Below are 24030 nucleotides of genomic sequence, written 5' to 3'. Positions count from 1 at the left end.
GACTCAATTCAGATTTTTTTTCTGTCATGTGGTACAGATCGTATATGGCATGTGTATGTGTGAGCAGGCAAAAATCACATGGATTTTGATTTACTTAAATCAGATTCAGGCCTTGTTCATATGTGGAAAATTTTCCTATATGAATCAGATCTGTGCTCTCGTGTCTGCAGTATAAAAGGGTGAATCGGATTTACACCTGTTAATGAGAGTCGCGCATCATTAAAAACCATAGCGAATGACGTCAAGTCTGACGCTTTAATTTCAGAACAGACATCAGCAGAGGCCCAAACCTGAAATCTCATACACGAAAACTAAAAATGCTTTTATTTTTAAGTATTTAAGCATGTTAACGAGAGCGAGAGTGCAATATCCGCCAAGTAACCAATATAAACCAATATAAAACTGTTGCATACATCACGTGCATAAATCCCACCATGGACATTACATTAAAATGCCTACTGGTTTAAAAAGGCCAAGATTAAAAGAAGACGGTCAAATGAGAACATTTCTGTCATAAACTATAATAAAACAACTTGTCAAAAAGATTTTTTTTAAATGAAGCCCTACAAACAGATTAAATACAGGAACAGAGAAAAGGGCACTCTTTTATTATCAGCTGTCAGTCCGTGCCTGCTTTTTTTTCTATTCATTGTGTCTTGTCATTGTTTACAGTGTAAATGCAGACAATCGGATACAATCGGTCACTTTTTTTTTTTTATGATTTATTTAACATTTTTCCATTTATAAACATATCAAACAACCCTTACAGAAATAATAGAAAAAATATATATAAATACAAATAATATATTGATAAAAAAGTGAATAAATAAATAAAATAAAAATTTAAAAATTAAAAACAAGAAAATAATAAAAATGAAACCAAATTAACAAATAATGCGAGGCAGATGTCTACATTTATACAGTAATCTCAAATGTTACGTTTCGAGTAATGAAAGATTACAAACTGATGTACTATTGTGGTCAAAAGTTGAGGTGATCAGTCTAGATCCAGCTGGAGAGTTTTAACATAGAAAGAAAGGGCATCCTAAATTTTGGCAAATGTTCCAAGTGGTGCTCGCTGTAGAGCCATTTGGGCGAGCTGAGCTCCAGCGAGGGGGAGCTTGAGCTTAAGCTCCACCTTTTTTGCACTTCTTCTACGAGTGATGTCACTGGGGGTAGGGTTAGGGGTGGGGTTGGTGTACGCATTAAAACAGCTTACAGGAGGCAGAGCAAGAGCTCCTGCTCCCCCTCGCTGGAGCTCAGCTCTGCTCAAATGGCTCTGCAGCGAGCACCCTCTCAAATGTTCCGTTAGGTCTTTGAAGGGAATATCTAATCTTCTTTAGTTTTACAAAATACAAAACATCTTTCAGCCACCACACATGCCAGGGTGGCTGAGGGTTCTTCCAGTATAATAAAATGACATGCCTAGCAAGCAAAGTAAGAAAGGCCACAAAGTTTATATGGTAAGTGGGTAATGCATAATTATCCGGCGTCACGCCAAACAGGCCAATAATGGGTGATGGTGCTATATCTATAGAAGAAATGGCTAAAAGAGACTGAAATACTGAGCCTCAAAATGAGGAAAGAGCTGGGCATGTCCAAAACATATGGGTTAAAGTACCTAATCCCGAATGACACCTATCACACTCTGGATCAATAGTTGGGTCGATCCGTGCGAGCCTACATTTCGACCAGTGTACTCTGTGAACCACTTTACACTGAATGAGGCAGTGACGTGCGCATATAGATGAAGAATGAACCCTGTCCAGAACTGCCTCCCATGTATCTTGGTCTATTTAATATGAGTCACTTTTAAAAGATGATGCAAGCAGGTCACCAAAAAAAAAAAAAAAAAAAAAGTTCAGATACAGTCACTAAATCAGAATTGACCGTCAAGATCTGAAGTGTAAATGCAGCCTTATTCGCCAAAAAATGATAGACTGATAAAGGCATGTTGACCCGATTTTTACCCTTTATAAGGCACTCATTAAAATACTCATTCTGGAGTAACTCTGGAGATATTTCAAGACTTTTGAATCTTGTAAAAATTCTATTGTAATCAATGTCAATGAAGTTACCATATACAGTTCTTCAGCCGATAAAGGGTTAATTCTTATGTTACTAAAGAAAACAATGTGATTCGTTTCCAAATAAGAATAGATTTGCAAATGAAATACTACCAAACATAAAAGAAACATGCAAAACAACTTTCTTTTGTGTTCCCTGTTAAAAAGTGAAGTCGATACATATTTAAAAATCATAAGGGGAAGCAGACGGCCCATTTTTGGTTGAACTTTCCCTTCAACTGTCTATTTGTTTATGTCTCGGGCACGTTTGTTTGTATGTACTCTGGTCTACAATCCAAAGGTAATGATCAGATAACAGCACTTAAACAAATTGAACATGTGTAACTGACCTGATAGGAATCAAATATTGCTGTTGCACTAGCATTAGAGTAATCTGTGGCATGAACCAGTCCTGCAAAAAAGAAAACAACAATAAAACAGACTTGAAGTCAAACTCTAGAATAGGTTTTTGTTTCCCAAGTCTAGGAGTCAATCAACCTTTATTTCAGTTTACAGCGATAAATATGCAAAATAGTAGAATCAGATATAAATAACGTGAAACAAGTTATACGTGATTAAGCAGTTGGACACAAAGACAGTACAGTTGCTTAGTTCAGCATTTTCATTGACTTGCAGAAGTTATTTATAGGCATTGATGTTTTGTCTTGTGCGTGACAGAATTTCTTTCTGACTCATGCTTCTAAAACAAACACATCATTGTTACTAAAGCAAAAATCGAAGTCAGTAAGAAATAGGCAAATTTAATCAAAACTGTCTATACTAAGTGCAAATAGTTTGCTCTGTTGGCAGAGGCTATTTACACCAACTCTGCCCACCAGTGCCTGTTCGGGACAGTCAGATTTACAAACAATGCCCATTTGGCATTGTTTGGCACTAATCACAGTGGCGTAGTGAGTAAGGCATGTGGTGTTAACTCTTGGTGCGATCGACCACCTCTTTACTTCTCACCACATAACAGATTGAAAATGCATTTGGTAACAGTCGTTTTCTTGTAAACCATAAGAAAATGTAAATCAGGTATTCAATGAGCATTTATTATTAGTGTTGTTAGATGTAGCAAGTGCTTTGTTGTAAAAATAGGGCCTATACCGTTTTATATTGTCTGTTACACTCAATTTGGTTTATAATGTAGCTTTAACACTGGTGGAAATATAAGCTAGTAGTTCTACTAATCTCAAGCATAAACAGACTCCAAGTACACTTTGCAAAGAATCACTGCTTATTTTAATCGGTGTAAACAGACTCTATGGCTATTTGCACTTAGCATGAAGAGGAAGTAATTGCTTTTTGCACTTGTGTAAACAATACCTCTCGCTATTGTCACTTGTGTAAATATCATGTATGGCTATTCACACCTATTGTAAAACAGGATCTGTTGATATTTGCATTTGATGTGAAAGAGCAGGTTATACGAATACAAATAAGATCTTATTTTTTTATTTTGTGATGTAGTTTCCTTTCACTGAAATAAACAGCTTTACATTTTGATTAACAACTAACAACTTAGTTGGTAAATAAAAAAAGTACCCGATTAGAAAAAAAGAACTCTGAATCACCTCAAGACCTTATTTTTTTTTTTAATCTTTTGCCTGCTACCAACTTACATCAACACGAGCAATGTAACACTGGCTTAATCGGCACCTGCTGGCAACATATGTGTTTATTCATTTCAACGATGTTTTTATCCAAAGCATTGTACAAGTGGTGATAAATGAACTTCAAATCCTCAGTAGAAGCAATATATAAATGTTATGGCATTATGTTACGAAATCCAAGTTGCTTTACATGTTTATTTTATTGCATTATTTTTTTATCTGAGGATATAGAGTGGCGTGTGTGTCCTACAGGTGGTTTGACAAACCAACGCTGTTAGCAAACTAACAAATTGTGCAGCTGACCAATCAGGGCAAAGATGTCTTAAGGAAGGGAGGGGCTTATAGACCTTTAAGACACAAATTAATTCAAACAAACAGTATCAAAATTATTGTAGTTATTGCAATTTGATTTAAATATTAAGTGCATATTCTGAGAAAAGCACTGACCTTATGCACATTTAAACCCGTTGTGGAGGGACTCATATATGAAAACCCATATGACCTGCTCTTTAAAGTCATATATAGCCCATTTCCACTAAGTGTTTGCGTACGGTAAACTTTTATTGACGTTTCCACTGTCAAAAGGTACCTAAAAGTGAACTGTACCGTACCACTTTTTGGGGTACCCTTTTGAAAGGGTACCTAGGATGGCAAAAGTGTACCAAAAGGAGGAGCTAAACACGCAGCTGAACACAATTGGTTTAAAGAGAAACAACCACATACACAAGCAGGAGAATGAAAACAAAAAGTGTCATTTTTAAAAACACAGCGGAGACATTACATGTAATAATAGATACATATAATAACCAGCCATGATCGACCCGAGCTCAAACAAACCTTGTAGTCATCTTGATGAACAGCCACAAAGCCAAGAAGAAGAGCAGAATCTACCGTGTGCCCCGCTGTTGTTTACAAGGCCCTCTAAAGCGTGAGTGGTTTCGCTGTCTCGTGTGAGCTCGTCACAGGTCTATATTTCAAATAACAAATTTCTTGAGCTGATGATAATAACATGCGCGTGATTATTGAAGTGCTTCTGACATCCGATCCTTTTAGAAAGGGACAAACACGCGAGTGGTGCATAAAAAAACAAAACAAAGAAGAAGTCCAAAATACTGGAGCAAATGATTCTTTCAGCAACCTAAAACCTGAACAAACTGCCATGTTTAACTATTATCATTACCTTTTGGACTATTATGAACTCAAAATTATGGAATTACTTTTTAACAAGTCTTTACATGTGCAGCCGAAGATTAAAGATACAGATGAGAGGTTTGCACTGACTGTAGGCTATATGTTGTATGTTGTTTAAGAACCCAAATAAAGACTAAGGGTTGAGAGGCTTTTTTAGTTTATTCATGACAATTTGCTTATGTATAATGCTATTATTAGTAGTATTATTTATTATATGCGTATGTATATTTGTTTTATTAAAAACAAGCTTAGATTTGTCCACCTGTCAGGTTTTGGACCATATGGGGCACAACATGTGTTTTAGGATATAACTCAGTTTTTTTAACACACTTTATTATTATTGTTCATTCATTCGTTTGTTGGAAATTAGAACTGAATTTAGAAATAGTTTTGAAACAAATATTTGTGTTTAACAAATGAAATTAATTATGTAGGCTAAAGGATGTCTGTGCGTACAATACGTTTCCTCATCCACGGAAGAGATTGAAATTAAATAATGAGGAGGCTCATTCTCTTATTCTCACGCTACAGATGCTCTATTTAACTGTTTTCTTGCTAGTGAAGCGCTCAGCTTTTCCACTTTTCCACAAAGTCTGCCTTGTAAATAGCAAATGCGCTTTTGGCGCAACGCAACTGACTCTTAAACGGAATGGGAGATGAGACTCTGATTGGTTTATTCTCAAAACATAGCTATAACTCATTAAGAGAATAAGCTCAACCCTGTTAGACCATGCGCCGCAGCGCAGAGCAGATTTTTCCATTCTTAAAATAGCAGAAGTGGATTAGGATACGCCATTAATGCTTTTGTGCCCTGCGCTTTGGACTTTGCGCCTAGATCGTCAAAATAGAGCCCTAAATGTCAGCTGTGTGTAGTTTTTCTATCATTGGTGACATATCGGAGACTGTAGGGGGCTGTATTTGTTCATATATATTGCATTTATTTATTTATTATTTATATATAATTGCAGACATTACAGTAGGCTATTTCATTGATCTGCAGTTATAATCAAATCATGTTCATAGAAAGGTTAGTAGTAAACATTTATAGACAAGTATTTATGTGTACAAGGATCTGTTTTGTGAGAGGTGCTTCTCATATGATATGTGAACGGCCCATACAGCTTTACTTTGACATTTCTGTTGTACACCATGCCCACCATTGGTACCCTTTTGGCATTTCAAACTCAAGCCTGATTAGGGGACCCAAACTGACCCTTAACATACCGTACCTAACCACTCAGTGGAAACGGGCCATTTTAATGTTTTAAATTATTCGATGCATCAAAGTTTGGTCCAAATTAATGAGCAGGTTCTCAACATTATTATAATAACACATTTCTTATAACCTCCTCCTGGAGGAACATTCTGGATCGACACTAAAAACTACATGTTGAAATGTATTTATCAAAAGAATAAAATTACAATTTAAAAAATATTACATTAAAAAACAAACGATTTTACAATTGTTAAAAAAACATTATTATTAAAGATGTTGCATAAATTATTAATAATTTTTTAATATTAAAGTTTTTTTTATTTTTTAAATAGTATTTAAATACTTGTAAACTAACAGAGCCTGGGTATGCATATGATGTTTAAAGTTACCTTTCAAAAAAAATATTACAATTTGTCAATTAGTATAGCATAAAACAGTCACAATGGCTTCAGGCCATACTTACCAGTGATGTGACAAGTTAAAGAGTGGGACCAAATTACAGTAAATACTGTAAAAATCACTATTTAGATATGACTGCACACGACAATCCACCCACAAACACTAGTGTGACATTCACCTTTGTCAAGGCTTGTGGGGAAATTGCTTTCTAAGAATAGTGTCAGTGGGTGATGTAAGATGTCAGATCTGTGATGTGCTTTCATTGCCTATGAAGAGACTCAAACACATCGATCTGCTTTTGTTTCAGCAACCTGTCACATAAATCCAGACTGAACACTTTGCATTCAGATGCTCATTTTGCTCCTAGACAACAGAATCCAACAATTTCTGAGTTTTCCATATTGAGACACCCACCTTTAGTGAGTTTGTACAGCAGCCAGGTGTCTATGGTCCCAAAATAACAGGTGCCATCTTCAACTGCCTGCCGCAACTGAGGAGAGAAGGTTAGGTTATAAATATCATTCCAAGAGAAGACAAATGGCGAATGCTATATTTTACAGGGTCCTGATTTACCTGAGGGATGTTGTTCAAAGCCCAGACAAGGCGCAAGGACACATGCTGCGTGGTAAAAACTACCAAACTGGCTGCAAGGAAGCGCTTCTGTCTGCTGAGGAAGTGCAGCATCTTCATCACGCCGTGTACCGTCTGTCAAAACAAACAGTTGGTATTTACTGCCAGAGAAACGAATGTACATTTAGTTAGAACACTTTACATTAAAGTGACAGTTCTCCCAAATGTGAAAATGTAGAGTGAGGTCCCTCGCTATAACATGGTTCACTTTTCATGGCCTCGTAGTTTCACAGATTTTTTTCATGTGATTTGACATGCTTTTTTACTACAGCACATTGTGTCCTGCATCCTCACTGGTTGTAGACCATTGTCAATCATCTCCTCCGTACCCTGTCGCCTGTACAGTACAGAATGTGTTAAGCTTGCCAAATTTACATTAATCTTCAATCATTAGCAGTGTGACTCTGAAGTGCTGGACTGTATGTTTTCAAGTTTTCTCCCCACAATGTCACCAAAATGTTCTGCACCGTCAAAGGCACCTTCAGTAGCACCCAAAAGGCAGAGGAAAATGCAAACCATCGCACAAAAAAGTAGAACTTCTAGACCTGCTAAAGGAAGGTAGAAGTTACGTGGCCATAGGGTGCCATTATGAAATAAATAAATGAAGATCAAATGGTTTTGATCTTTGGTTTCATTCTATAATGTGTTAAGACCCCCTCGTTCGAGACGCATAATAAGAGTTCGGACAAAAAAAGAATGTATATGCAACTTATTTATTATACATAAAACTAAATAGAACAACAAAAATCAACAAACAAACAAAAGTCTAGAGGAAAATAAAGAAAATAACTACTTTAACTACACAAATAAATAATGCTAAACAAAACCATAAGGTTGCAGAAATCAAGAGATGGTCTTGACACGAGGACGGCCCGTAGCCACACCGTCCTCCAGAAGCTAGCATACACCCGATTTTATATGGTTTGAGCCAATTAGTGACATTCACCTTTGTCAAGGCTTGTGGGGAAATTGCTTTCTAAGAATAGTGTCAGGGACCACTATAATGTAAATTTACTGGATGTAGGTGAGAGAAATCCAAGATGGAACTGATTTTTTTTTTGTTGTTTCTGTATTTTAAGATTTTTAGCTAAACTTAGGACCTCTATGAATGTAAAATGTAAGTCAACGATTGAGAGTTAAAAAAAATAATAATACATTGTATATATAACATTAAATGAATAAAGAATTTTTAAATATATTAAATACAAAAATATTAATAAATTAATTAATTTAAATGATAATAATAAACATACGCACACAGGAAACACAAAATTAAATTTAGATCTTATTAAAAAGTTCAAGAAAACCCTTGAGTACTTTTTTTATTTTATTTTAACAGATAGTGTGTGTTGAGCATCAGTTAAGACAACATGAGCACCAGTCAGCTTTAACTGTGGGGAAAACTAGATAATTTTGAGCTTTTGTCAGCTAATTTCATCTTCCGGGTTTAAAATAATTTTTGGGTGATGGGTCGTAGTGGGAATCTGCTAGTGGAGTGATGACGCGTCGGTTTCTCATTATTATTCGTAGCGGAGTTTTCTTTGTCTATGAGAAGACCCTGCTTAATTATTCATGAGAGCATGTGCTTTCCAATAGCAAGGCAGAACTGCCAAGCTGTGAGACCCAATGACTGGGTGAGACCACGTCTGCACAATTTGTTGCAAGTTTTTCCCTGCGATTCTGTCAGGCCAAAAACAGCAAAGCTGTTGGGTTGCAGCAAGCGTCGTTATCGGGAGAGCTGTACGAGAATTGGAGAAAGGTGTACTTTATCTTTTATCAGTTGAGTTTGTTACCATTCAGATACCTAAATCTGTGCTGCTGTGTTCACTTATGTTTAAAATCCTTCAGATTACCGCCAGGGCTAATGGTTGGAATAGACAGGGCAAGAGACCTGCTGCACTGCTGTCATTTCAGACAGTGTCAGCATTCAGACCCGGGGATTGAGGAAAAGAGTTCTCCTCATTTATAGTGTTTATATAAAAGTTTATCTTTATAATGATATAACAAATTGTGATTATGTGTTTATGAAATTATGAAGAACACATGTAGAACTTTGGAAACTATAAAATCATGGGTCTCTTCATGGTTTGTCTTATTTTGTGAGCCAAATAACAGTTGTTCGCTCTTCTCTTTTTCACCTCCTCCCTCTGCTCACAGAGCTCCACGCCTATTTCTGAGCATTTTTTTTTATTCTAAGGTAGACTTAAACCGAAAAAGGGGGGGGTTTCATGGCCCTTTAAGGACAGCGCTTGGCCTAGTATAACCTTGATTTGCATTTTATGAATTATCGAGATCAATGGTCTAAAGAAGATCTCTTGCAACTTGGATGGCCTGAGAGTGAACAAATGTTCATTTTTGGGTGAAATTTAATCTGAAGATTTTTATTAATTATATTATTATTGCTACATTTAAAAAAACATTATCATTAGTTGTAGTGGTTGTGGAAGTATGGTAGCAGTAGTAGTATTAATAAAATAAGAGTAATATATGGCTGGACAAAATGACAAATTAGATAAAATGCTGCTTACACCTGACAAAAAAAACCCACTGACATCATTGTACAATTTAAAGAAGCAAGAACTAATACCCAACTCTTCACAGAGGTGACGGTTTTGTTGCATTTTTAAGACCTCAAAAAAACTGCAATGCTAATTAAAGTCCATTTTTACTTTATGCTAAAACAATTTTAAATATCTGCAAACAACTCCACAAACAAATTTGTCAACTATCTATATAACTTTTTTTAAACAGCTTACAGTATGTATTAAAAACAACTCTTTTAGGAACTTTAAGAACATAGTAAAAATGACAATAACAGAAGACCCTCCCAAACACCTTCTGACTTGACCTCTGCCCTCAGTGATAAGACCGTGAAAATATTTTTAATATTTATATAAGTGTTAAAACTTGCTCAAGAGCAACTACTTTTAAATGCTACTAAAAGACAGACATGGATGTTTAGAGCAAACTGCAATAACATTGTCACACATTCAAATATGTCTTTTACAAAGTGACATGACTATGTTGGTTTGCAATGTGATCGAAGCATGAACTAGCCTCACTGCATTTCAGGAGTTTTGCTGACTCAAACATGAGCACTTTTAGCATGCGTCACTAAGATACTCACAGGCCAAGTATCCCAGTCCACATTTACTGTCAACACCTAACACTAAAATATCACCAATCCATCTCCAATGAGAAGGAGAGGCTCCCGTTTCACTGCTGTATTGCCAATTCAGCCGACAGGACTTGGAATGAATCGCTCATTCATCGACTTATGCAATGAATGACAACACAAACTGTTACAGCTCAAACAATACACACTTTGTTTGCAGTAATAAAGTGCTGTAAACTGCCACTTATTAACTTACAATAAACTGTACATGCAATTATTTAGCCATTTAGGAGATAAACGATCTTAATTATATTTAGGTTTAAAAAGTACAAACAATAAACTAAACTTTATAATTTTTTATATTTATATATTTTTTATTTTATTAAAAATAGAAATATGGTTAAATTTGACAAAATCTTATTTTAATAGACATTAAATTATATTTATTTTTGCTCCTGTTATATATTTTTATAGATTTTAAGGCATATAAAAGTAAAAAAAATAAATAGCATACTTTGGAATGGAATTTTATTGTTAATATTGTAAACATCTTTTCCCAGAGATGGGTTGCGGCTGGAAGGGCATCCGATGCGTGAAAAACTTTCTGGATAAGTTGGCGGTTCATTCCGCTGTGGCGACCCCGGATTAATAAAGAGACTAAGCCGACAAGAAAATGAATGAATGAATGAATGTAAACATCTATACAGACCAGGCATACAATTGTTCACAATAACATTTAGAGAAGACCATTTTAAGACTCAAGAAAATGTACAGCTACAAACATAATTTGAAACACGCCATAGAAAGACACAGAAACAGAGACAAACTACTTTAAAATTACATTTCCCAGTTAACTTACAATAAATTATACATGCAACTATTTAGCTATTTAGGACATTAACACTTAATTTTCATTTGCTGATTATTTTTTACTTCTGTAAAAATAGCGATAGGGTTGAAAATAAGACAAAATCTTCCATTTTAATAGATAATTTTTTTATTTTTAGTGCTATACAGTTTTATGGATTCTTTGAGGGATATAAAAGTTAAAAACAACATATTTTGGAATAGAAATCTTTTGTTAATATTATTTTAATAATAATGTATTATTTTAGTATCGTAAATAATAATAATATTATAATATTAATAATATTTGTATTAAAATCTATACAACCCAAGCATGCAATTATCAGATCAATTTAACACAAGAAAATTTAAGCTATAACCAGACTTTGAAACATGTCATAGAAAGACACAGAAAGTGAGACTAATCCAGGTTAAAAAGAATTTTTCCTAGTTAACTTACAATAAATATACACACGATTATTTAGTCATTTAGGAGATAAAAAATGTTAAGTATATTTTTGTTTAAACTTTAAAATTTTAAACCTATAGTAATAAACATAATAATAAACAATATAAAATAAACAATTTCGAACTTTTATTTGTTGATTTTTTTCTAATTCAGTATAAATAGAAAAATGGTTAAATATATAAAATATTCTATTTTAATATATAATTTCTTTTATTTTTAGTGCTAGACATTTTTATGGATTCTTTGAGGGATATAAAAGTTAAAAACAGCATATTTTGTAATAAAAATCTTTTCTAATATTCTAAACATCAATACAGGCCAAGCATGCAATTATTCAGGAAAACATCTAGATAAGATTATTTTAAGACTCAAGAAAATTTAGAGCAAGGGTGCCCAAACTTTTTCCTATGAAAGGCCAAAAATCAAACTTGATTGAGGGCTGTAGGCCGAAGGTAAATATACCAAAATGTATTGTATTACCCCAACGTTACCATGAATAATTTACTTATTTATTTTCTATTTTAAAAAATAAAAAAGCATAATAAATTTTTACAGTAAAAACAAACAATCCTGTTAATAACACAATGGAGTTGTATGCTGAATACACTAAGCTGCACCTGCCTTTGCCTCAATTTGCCAGATATGCAATTATTTATGATAACATCTAAATAAGATCATTTTAAGACTTAGAGAAAATTTAGAGCTTTAAAAAGACTTTAAAACATTCAATAGAAAGACGCATGAAAGTGAGACTAATCTACTTTAAAAAGGACTTTTCTCAGTTAACTCACCATAAATTATACATGCAATTATTATGCCATTTAGCAGATAAACAGTGTTAATTATATTTACGTTTAAAAATGAACCTTAAATTTGCTTATTATTTTTACTTCAGTAAAAAAAGAAATATGGTTAAATGCGATCTAAAATTTTAATAGAGTTTTTTTTTTAATTGTGTGCATGTTTCTCATATATTTTTATGGATTCTTTGAGGGATATCAAAATAAAAAAAAAAGAACTTTTTTGGAATAGAAATCTTTTCTAACATTCTAAACATCTATACAGGCCATATTTCATGATAACATCTAGATAAGATCATTTTAAGACTCAAGAAAATTTAGAGCTATAAACAGACTTCGAAACAGACCATAGAAAGACACAGAAAGAGAGACTAATCCTCTTTAAAAAGACTTCTCAGTTAATTCAGACAGGTCTATGAATTAACCTTCGCATTCCCGTAATTATCATGACTGTATTTACATCACATACTGCTGTACGCATGCCTTGCTGAATTCCTAGAAATCAACCATGTTCACTTCAAGTTAAGAATCATAACTGCTCATAATTTGCATAAGACTGCAGTTACACCAAGCAGACTTCATAGACACAAACCATCAGTCCACACACATTATGCAAATGAACCCACAGACAAACAAAGAACCTACACTGTCTCATGATTGGCCCCTGACCTCTGAAGAAGTAAAGGCTGTTCAGTGTTCACATGAAGACTAGTGGACCAACAATACAGAAAGCAAGGTTTGTGTGCGTCTGGCGATGACGCAGATACCTAGCCAGGCTTCATCCTTATTCCATCAAGTCAAATATAATCAGTGAGCGAGTCATTTAACACTCAAACCAACTGAGAGGAAACAGACTTCACAACCACTGAAAGAAGCATCAAGACTTTCATCAGAAACGGCGTGTTATATTGCACAACAAAACCGAGCTTTAAAAGAAGTTTGCAGAGTCTTTGTATTAAGGTGTGCACTTTTATAAGGGTTAAACTGACTGTTTACTCCGTTTCATTTTTGTTTTTATTCATTCATCACTTTTCCTTTTTCGCTGTTTGCACACATGCTTGATTTACAATATGTGTTTGTTTAGATAATAGTCACTGTTTGTTCATCACTTAAGTCAATTAAACAGAAGTGTTAATATTGTAAGTGCTTGGACTTGAGGGCAAAAAAAACCAGATTGAGACTTGAAAACCAAGCCGATACTTTTATAATACATTAAAAAAAATTAAAAAAATTTTTTTTAAAAGTGTGAAGAAACAGATCCAGGATGTTACTTTTTTATTATTTAATTAACTTTATTTTAACATTTAACAACTCTGTTAACCAACAGAGCACTTCTGTGAGGTAGTTTGAACAACTAAGCAATGCACAACATAAATTCTTCACTTTTGGACTTTAGTGCAACAATAAATATCAAAATCTAATATGAAAACAAAAAGCACCTCAACTTAAAATACCCGCAGGCATGTAAACAAAAAATAAATGAAAGTGCCACATTTGGAAAGCCAGTAATGTGCTTTTAAGAACTGCACTCCTGACTTTAAGAACTGCACTCCTTGCTGTCATCACAGTAGATTTCACAGAGGAAAATGTATGTTTTTCTTAATGAAAACTCTACCTTGTCAGGTTTGAGCCTGTTTCTGTTCTAATTTGCATTTGCAATGATACTAAAAAGTTGTATTCAACTTTATGATACCTCCAGACCGCAGGCATACTCGCGCTTTTCACTTCAAGCTGCTTCCTTGTTCTACTTTGCCGGCATTTAAACAATAGCATCTCTGCAACAAAGTGATGTCATGTGCACGCTTTGCTGTTTCTGTGAAGTCGAGAAAAATGTCTAACTCTGTGCCAGAGCATAACTATAGATGTGTTTAAAAAATAATGAAAATATATAAATATACATACAGTTGAAGTTAGAATTATTAGCCCCCTTTGATTTTTTTTTTCTTTTTTAAATATTTCCCAAATGATGTTTAACAGAGCAAGAAAATGTTTACAGTATGTCTGGTAATAGTTTTTCTTCTGGAGAAAGTCTTCTTTGTTTTATTTCGAGTAGAATAAAAGCAGTTTTTCATTTTTTAAACACCATGTTAGGGACAAAATTATTAGCCCTTTTTTTCCAATTGTCTACAGAACAAACCATTGTTATACAATAATTTGCCTAATTACAGTATCCTGCCTTGTAAACCTTATTAACCTAGTTAAGCCTTTAAATGTCACTTTAAGCTGTATAGAAGTGTCTTGAAAAAGATCTAGTCAAATATTATTTACTGTCATCATGGCAAAGATAAAATAAAACAGCTATTATAAATGAGTTATTAAAACTATTGTTTAGAAATGTGTTGAACAAAAATTCTCTCCATTAAACAGAAATTAGAGAAAAAATAAACAGGGGGGCTAATAATTCTGACTTCAACTGTATAAATTCAAGTCCTGATTTGGGAGGTAACGTCCGATTGCGATCGAGTCTGAAACCGCGTGATCGGATCTGATGTGATTGGAGCTGGACATTCCTAGTAACAAGATCCCTTTATTTTGCTACTATGGAAGTCAATGGTTACAAGTTTCTTCAGAATATCTTCCTTTTTGTTCAACAAAAGAATAAACCTGATAATGGTTTGAAAGTAACTACCCCTAAAACTCCCCTACATAAGACTCAGAATTCACTTTTTTTTTTTTTAACTCTTATGTCAATTCTCATACATTAAGTTGTTATATGTGACTCTGGTTCAGTCATGCGTGTCAATATTTGGAAATTAAGATTTATGGATTATCTTTTATCTTATTATTAATAAGCTTTCCATAGATGGAAAGGCAGATTCTTGGCCAACCTACAACTATTTAAAAATCTGGAATCTTTTGGTATAGAAAAAAAATATAAAAACACTGAGAAAATAATGTTTAAAATTGTGCAATTTAAGTTCTCAGCAATGCATGTTATTAATCAGTAGAAATTAATACAGTACGAAATGCACAAAATGTCTTCATGGAACAAGATCGTTACTTAATATTCTAATGATCTTGGGCTAAACAAAACTGTCATTTATGATCTACACAGGGCTTATTTTGTTTTAAAGGTCCCTCCAAGTGCTCACATACTATAGAGTAGGGTTAGGGTGTTTTGATTTCAAGGCGACTTTGAAAAAAATATCAAATAAAAAAAAAAAAATTCTTACAAAGCCTAAACTCGTGAACTGTAACTAAAAACAAAATAACACACACATTTGAATTGTGAATGTCGATTGATCTAATCCAGTGACTGGCCCGAGATTCAACATTTGTTACACGAAATTCCTTCATGTTGTCTCAAATTAAATCAATATGTTAACTTAATTGTTTTAACAAATTTAAAGGGTCACGAAACACCAAAACACATTTTTGAGCTGTTGACAGTCGTATTTGTGTCCCACACTGCTAATAACGCTATTAGGACACCTATATTTCACTTAAAAGTGTAAATTGGTTGTTTTTGCGTTATTTCAAGCAAATTCGTACTTCCGGTTTGAAACGAATTTTTGAAGCTGCGTCACGGTCATGACATAATAGCGTTGTATTCCAGCGTGCAGACTGGACGTCTTTGCCAGAGTGTGTCTTATTACGTCTTACAGTGTGCTGCATTAATGCATGAGTAAGGCTTGGTTCAAACCAATCAGCGCGCTCTATTGTGCAACTTCATTAATATTCATTACTGTCATAGTGTTTAGACAGCAGAGACGCCACGTTGTGTTGGCAAAACAAGCGTGAAGTGTTGCTTTTATAGTTTGCTGCAGTTAAGTTTCGTTTTCATTTTCTCTCTGAGAGAGCTCAGACTCACGTGTGGATTAACAGCGTACGCGACGCTCGACAACAATAACTTGCGTGTCTAAGGAGGAACATTGTTTACCTGAGAGCTGTTCTCATCAGCAAATGCTGAGATCCGGATTCGCTTGTAGTATTCTCTTCATAAAGACGCGGCTCTAGTTGCTGGTGATTGTCCTGTCTCTACAGATTTGGTAAGTGAGCGACCAGTGCTCTTTGTTTATTCAGTTTGTTCGTATCGAATTAAGTTAACTATTGCACTGAGTGCAAACATGTTAGCACCGCATTTTGTGACCGGAATAACACACGCGGCTTTCTGACGCTACCTGCCGTGAGCATCTAAGTTTCCGGAAAATGCTGAGTTTTTTTCTCTCATTCGCCGTGCGGTATCAAACATTGCATAAAAAACACACGCTTAGAGCAGCTCCTCGAATCAAATATCTCGTTTGTCGTGAGGGGCATGAATGAATTCCCTGAATGAAAGACCCAAACTGCAGTTAAAGGGCACCTTTTAATAATTTGGCAAATAATTCGACTACAGATGTCCATGTAGGTTAAACACCATCTCTTTCTCCTGTGTGTGTGTGTGTGTGTGTGTGTGTGTGTGTGTGTGTGTGTGTGTGTGTGTGTGTGTGTGTGTGTATGTGTGTGTGTGTGTGTATGTGTGTGTGTGTGTGTGTATTTTGACTCTGAAACTCAGCGGGTGCCCAAACAGACACTCCCACACCATCCCACTTTTCTTCCTCAGACACTCCCCCCTAGACAGAGCTGGACACGCCCACTTTTCTGCCTTTTTCCAAAGTAGAGGTGTGAAAACACCCTGCTGAGACAAGGGGGTTTCATGGCCCTTTAAGTTGATTTAACATAAACCAATTAGGTTGATCCACAAAAACGCACACAAATTGTGTTGATTCAGCACCAGTGCTTCTGCAAGACTGTGTGAGGGAGTGCTGTTGACAGGTCTCGCGCACACAGAATGAAACGGATAAACGAGAAAAGAGTTTTCTGCTACGTAATCGATCATGGATGTTTGGTTATATTCGGCAGATACAAAAAAAAGTGAAAGAAAAAAAATTATTGATATCTTAAGTGTTAATAAATATCCTTATTTACAGAATAAGAATAACATTATGTATCCTGTTAATAAACCTGGGCAGCCTGCCTAAGTAAAGTCTATGTGTGGGAAGCACTGAGCTCATTATAAATAAGTAGTTTGAACAAGCAACAAAAATGTTTTTGAGTGTAGGATCAGGACTACATCAGTAAAAAGACACTCCTTAATAAAACAGTGTTAATCACGCAGGTAAATTGAGATGTGAACAAACATGTCTTAAGACTACATAATCCACAGTAGCCTGACCTTCATAGTGCAGGAGCCGTTCCAGGACCTCACCAGCTCAGCTGCCCTCATGTCCTGCCAGGTGATGAATTTATGAAATGGTTTTCCTGTGTTTCTGGAGAGGACAAAGAAAAACCAATAACCTGGCTCAGTCAAAGGAGTTCTCTATGCAGCGGCAGTCGCATGATTTAACACGTACGAACCTGTCCCAGGTCATGAATGTTGCCCTCTGGGTCGAGATGCCAAGACTCTCCATTTGACACATCTGTAAGCCTGAGTCTAAATCACAGAGAGAAAAGAGGGGTCATCACTAAAATAACCCATGGACCTATAATTATCATAGCGCTTTGCACCTTTAGAAATCCTGTCCCCAATTTTGTAGAAAAAGCAATGATCAAAGGCTTGCTTGCCTACAGTGTTTAGGGCTCTATGATTTCTGTGGAACCCAGTCATAACAATAGAATTGGCTGTAAAATCAAGAATGTTAAGAAGTTTGGCAAATTTTAGATGAATAGAATCAAAGGTGTTCTGTGCACATAATCAAGTCACATGTATGTGAATATTAAATCACAATATTCAGATGTCGAAATTACACATTTAACATGTGCTGTAACACTGAAAGTGTAAATTAAAGGAAACAGGTTGCTTATTACTTTCTTTACTAGAAGATATTGGCTTTGCATGTAACAATATTAATCTTGCGTTATAATCATTCATTCATGTAATATTTTATACAAAAAACCTGCAGGGTTTCTGCAGGTTTCACCAAGTCAAATTTAGGACTTTTTAAGACCTTTTTAAGACCATCAAGAATTAAATTTTAGACTTGTATAGGGCTTATTGCTGAGAATTTTTTGGTCACACTTTATTTTGATGGTCCATTTGTTAAATTTAAGTTACACTGCGTCTACATGCCAACTAATTCTCATCAAATTATAAGTACACTTACTTATTGCCACATCAGCAACTTAATTTTGCTTGTTTTATAGCAAAATGGATATACATAAAAATATTAAATGATAAAAACAAATTCGTATTACAATAAAAAGTTACTTAGACAAATATATATATAGAATATAAGTAAATAACATCCACACAAAAATATATTCAAAGACAAATATGATTTTACAGTTCAATTTTTGATAAATAACTTAAGATTCTTCCTGGTGGTACCTTTTTAAAAAATATCCATCAAAGTAATCTCCTTTAGCCTAATGGTATTCAAACTTCCACATTTCAACAAAATCTGTTTGATGGTAAGAGCAGCTTGGCAGTAATTACATTTAGGTGGTGCTTCGTTATTCAGTAAATACAAACGAGTCAACCTAGAATGTCCAATTCGACACCTAGTATAGAGTTTGATCATGCCTGGTCTCAAAATTACAATTTGCAAAGTGTCTTTCATTTATTTTAGGGTTAATTTCATGTAATTTATTAATTATGCAGTTGTCCCATTCCCTTTACTATGTTTCGTTTATATACACATTATTTATAAGTGGACTGTTTGGTTGGGGTTAGGGTTCGTGCAAGTTGACATGTACATTCAAAGTTTCTTATAGCCAGTTAAACGTCTGTTTGGCAGCATTATTAAAATATATTAAGCTGACAGTCTACTAATACTAAAATTGACCATCAAAATAAAGTGTTACCAATTTTTTTAAATGGCCCAGCAGAATTTCTTTTACTTTCCCCATGAAACAAATAAAAACTTAAAATATGTATGCACAACAAACTGTTTAAGTATTTATAAATAGAGTTTTGCTAAAAGTTTTATAGAGATGTATTGTTGGTGATTGGATATCTGTTGAATGGATTGAGTAGCTTTACATTAACAAAGGAAAATTGAGACCTGTTTATAATGATTTAAGACCTACAAGACAATATTTCTGTGAATTTAGGACTTTTTAAAGCCTAAAATGTAGTTTTTGAAATTTAAGACTTTTTAAGACTCTGCAGATACCATGACCTGTTCAAAATTGTACAGATGATGTTAAACATGTTGTGCTCTGGGTAACACCTTTGAAAACACACGAGCGAAAACTCATGATACTGATAGATTAGAAAAAAAAAAACTGTTATTCAATAATAAAAAAGGGATACTTGGTGGGTCAGAAGTAAAAGAAAGAGCTTAAGACAAAACAATTAATGTGCAAACAACATTTTTTCTTAGATTATTAGTGTGTGTTCTACTTAAACAAAAAAGCCTGAAACAAAAAAAAAAGACTATCAAATATTTTTTAATTATTTACATGCTAAAAATCCTGTCAGGCACCTTTAGAGCAATAGTGAGTTGATGACAGTTAAAGTCAGAGAGAAATCTTTTATCTTTATTTTGTGTTTCTTGAAGTGAACAATTAATCTTTGCAAGTTACTACACTTTTAGAAATAGTTTGCTTTAATAATCTTTAATGGAAATCTCAGCATTTGCTTCCGCTTTTGGAGTGGTGCAGCTCTTGTTGACGTCAACCTGAGGGTTTTCATAGCAACTGCATATTAATACTCTCTTTTGTGATTTAGAGAATGATGCGCAAAATAAATGCTCCGCCTCTACTCGATAATCTGTTTCAGATGGAAGTACATCAACATACTATAATGTCTCTGCAACTTCTGGTTTATGCAGACTTTAAGGATAACAGTGCAGCACCCAAATACTAATTATCATTTTAGACTTTGTCCTTTAAACAACAAACATAATTTGTCTCTGACCCAATAAATGTTTTATACAGTGTGTCGCTGGGTCACTGGTTCGAGCCTTGGTTGGGACAGTTGGCGTTTCTGTGTGGAGTTTGCATGTTCACCCTGCGTTCGCGTGCATTTCCTCCGGGTGCTCCGGTTTCCCCCACAGTCCAAAGACATGTGGTACAGGTGAATTGAGTAGGCTAAATTGTCTGTAGTGTATGAGTGTGTGTGTGTGTGTGTGTGTGAACGAGTGTATGTGGTTGCGGCTGGAAGGGTATCCGCTGCGTAAAAACGATAAGTTGGCGCTTCATTCCGCTGTGGCGACCTCGGATTAATAAAGGTACTAGGCCAAAAAGAAAATGAATGAATGAATGAATGAATGTCCACAAAATAATGCATTAAGCATGTTTTTATTCATTTATATTTCCAATGTGTGCCACTAGCTTTGCTGTTTTGATTTCTGATGACAATCATCGAATCAGACTCTTTATGTCTAAGTTTACAGTAGGCTTGTAATCAGACTTTAGTGTTTCAACATGATTGTTGTTCACCTTTCATTTCCCCTAACTTTATAGAAACTTAGAGTTAGATTTAAGAGCAAGTATGATGTTCCAGAATCAACAAAAGCTGTTGACCCAGGAACACGTATAACTGCAAAATCAGGATGTCCTGACATCTATACACTTTTATGAGAGTTTGAATGTATGTTTCTTGTTGGCACTGTTTGACATTAAATGGATATTTTATTAAAAACTGAAAAATTCTGTCCTCATTTATTTAATTGAATTAAAGTTGGTTTCATATGCACACATTCGAACTTTAACATTGCAGAAAACACTATAGCAGAATTTAAAGTCTAATAGAGACTAATTATAATGATGTACTACTATTAGCACAACTTGTGACGTTATAGTTATATATATATATATATATATATATATATATATATATATATATATATATATATATATATATATATATATGTTGTTTACCATGATACATAAAATATTGCGTCTAAAATTGCATGTAAGAAGACTTAAAAAAAAAAACATTAGCACTATTTAATTGACTGTCAACAATGTTGTACTGTGATAGTCATTGACTGATAACGTGACTTCACTATTTAGAATACTTTAATGAAATTACATTAAGTTGAAAGTCTGAATGTGTGAAAATAAATCTTTACCAAATCTGTTTAACTTTCTTTCTACTAACGTTACTGAACACAAAAAAACGACAATAAATCTGTAACCATTGACTTCCATAGTAAGAAAAGCAAATATGAACGTCAAAAGTTACCGTTTTTCAACATTTTCAAAACATCTTTTGACTTAAACAAAAAACAGAAACTGAAAGTTCAAACCCCCTTGAGAGAGAGAGTAAATAGTGAGTCAATTGTCATTTTTGTGTGAACTATTCATTCAAGTTAAATGCACAATAAAGATGACTGACCTTGAACTGCTCCTTTGACAACAGTGACGAAGCCATCCCACAGTTCATCAGGGTCGATCTCAACCCACCCAGGCTGAGGATACAGAAGGGACACCTGTGGGGCAAACAAGCCGCTATAAGTAATAAAACCACACGAAAAACGTGATTGGCACAAACCTGTCAAACTGCAGTCTGTTTGTTTACCTTAGCGGAGCAGGACCCTCTAATACTGGCGCTCTTGTCGTACACATGGCACCTGATGGAGGTTGTTCCCACGTCGACAGAGAGAATGAAAGTCTCTCGTTTGCTGTAGCCGTTTCTCTGAGTCCCCATGACGATGTAAAGCGCTCATTCATAAAGCCGCACACAGGACACTTCAGTAGCCATTGCCGTCAGGAAGGATCCACGCTTCTCAAATCATCCCCGTTTCAACTTTGCTCCGTAAACCTTTGAGTTTCATACCCCCAGAGACTTTAATGCCAGACGCCTGACAGATTTTTAATCCGTTAAGAAATCAGATTAAATATGTTCATTACGCTGAAAGTGTATTTTATAAGAACGAGCAATAACCGAAAGCACTGAGTCCCGCAAACTTTCCCCAACTCACACATGTGATCTCGCGCCCTATTTTAAATCGGCAAATGAGATATCTAGTGTTGATATTAAAGCCAAAAACATTCGCTTTCCTTTTCTAGCACATAACAGATATTGGAGGAAAATAGAGGCGGCCGCGCATGCCACTGTAAAGACAGCAAATTACTACAGTCGGTCGATTTAGTACAATAGTACAAATCCATACGTCACATATCAGTCGATAGGTGTGGAGAACTCTTAAAGAGACAGAGCGCTTTCTTCAGACTTCTTCAACCGGCTGACTGTCATGCGCACTCGCTGCGAAATACCGGAAGTTATTATTATAGATTGTTTATGTTTTTTGTTTTGTTTCAACAACAATTAACAATAAATTGCAGAAACTTGGAACATTAGGAAAAATTAAGATGTTGTTACAATCTGCATAACACATTTTAAAGAAGAAAGAAAAAAAATAGAGACCAGAGGTTTTACATTGAAAGCCATTTTTTACTTTTAAAAGACTTTTTGTATGCCCATTAAAGACAAAATATGACTTATAGACAATTTTAAAAATAGCCAGAATTGGATTTTTTTCCAAAATGTACACTTGTGTATAAAAAAACTTGCCTATTATAATAAAACAATTAACAATGTACTGAATGCAAGATTTAGAGAGTTGTATTAAAAGAAAATGATGTCAAAAGTATTTAAACAAATATCAACATTTGTCTTTTCTGAGAGATAGATCAATAGTTCAGGCTAAAATAATTTTACACAAGCACATTCAAAAAAAAAGATGAACAATGGTTTCTTCCAAATCACAAAAAGTACATTTGTTTTCAATATCTAGCATATATTTACTAAGTTAGCTATTACAAGGATTACATCTATGTAATATTTTATATGTCACTTCTTTTATTTTGTTAGTTAGCAAATATTTATGTGAAAAATTCAAAGTAACGTCTCAATTTATGTTATACACTCTTAGACATAAAGGTACAGGAGCTGTCACTCGGGCAGTACCTTTTCAAAAGATACATACTGAACGAGTCCACACTGGTACCTCAATGGTGCATATTAGTGCCCAAATGTAGGCTACCTAAAAAGTACCTTTAAGATACCATTATGAACCCTTCAGGTACAGAGCCCCAGTGACAGCTCCTGTACCTTTATTTCCGAGAGTGTATATGGCCAGCCATTAAAAAGACGCTGGAATTGTTTTATGGTTAAAAAAAAAATTCTGCATCATATGATTATTAAATCTACCATCAACTATTGAATTCCCTTCTATTGAGATTGGGTTGTTTGGTCTAGGTAGGATCCAAATGAAAAGTTTGTACTTCTTTTAGTAGAGTTTTTAAACCATTGGGAATGGCATTAATAACTTTTGTATTCTTTTACTGAGGGTTTAAAATTCAGCTTTTAAGAAAACTCAGAAAATGAATATAATGTACCATTGTTATCTAATAATTGACTAATAATTATGATAGCATTACGGTAAAGATTTTGTCCAGTTGTATTGTTATGGCAAACCGTTTTAGCTTTTATCTTGTAGAGGATTCATATAATATATTTACAGTGAATTTCTTAACACTTTTGGTTTAAAAATCACTTTGAATGAATACATAAAATGTGTTCAATGCATCTCCCTAAAACTACTTCACCTTATTAAAACCACAATATATAACCATGTATCTGGCTCTCTTTTATCATGGATAAAAGGTTTATTAACAATTATATCAGGAAAATCCTAACTGCAGATAAAAGTGTTATGGTTAAATGGAAACAAGCATTCCCTTCATTCGGTTTTTCCCAAAAAATCTGGTCAGATATGAAAAAAATACATAATTACTAATAAAGTAAAA

At 34.4% G+C, this 24030-nt stretch overlaps 1 protein-coding gene across 1 annotated transcript in view; it reads right to left on the bottom strand.

Annotated features, from left to right (window-relative positions):
- gk5 (glycerol kinase 5) overlaps positions 1–22417 on the bottom strand; it is a 42496-nt gene extending 20079 nt beyond the window's left edge. The window contains exons 1-7 of the mRNA NM_001077803.3: positions 21797–22417; positions 21614–21707; positions 17686–17761; positions 17504–17597; positions 7062–7193; positions 6903–6978; positions 2417–2478 (exon numbers count right to left, since the gene is read on the bottom strand). Coding sequence (NP_001071271.3) covers positions 2417–2478; positions 6903–6978; positions 7062–7193; positions 17504–17597; positions 17686–17761; positions 21614–21707; positions 21797–21925 — 663 coding nt within the window. The 5' untranslated portion in view covers positions 21926–22417. The remainder of the gene's footprint in view (positions 1–2416; positions 2479–6902; positions 6979–7061; positions 7194–17503; positions 17598–17685; positions 17762–21613; positions 21708–21796) is intronic.
- Between the last annotated feature and the right edge of the window lie 1613 nt (positions 22418–24030).

The sequence above is a fragment of the Danio rerio genome, chromosome 2 (genome assembly GCF_049306965.1).
Source record: "Danio rerio strain Tuebingen ecotype United States chromosome 2, GRCz12tu, whole genome shotgun sequence".
Lineage (NCBI taxonomy): Eukaryota > Metazoa > Chordata > Actinopteri > Cypriniformes > Danionidae > Danio > Danio rerio.
This window is presented reverse-complemented; position numbering and strand designations above follow the sequence as displayed.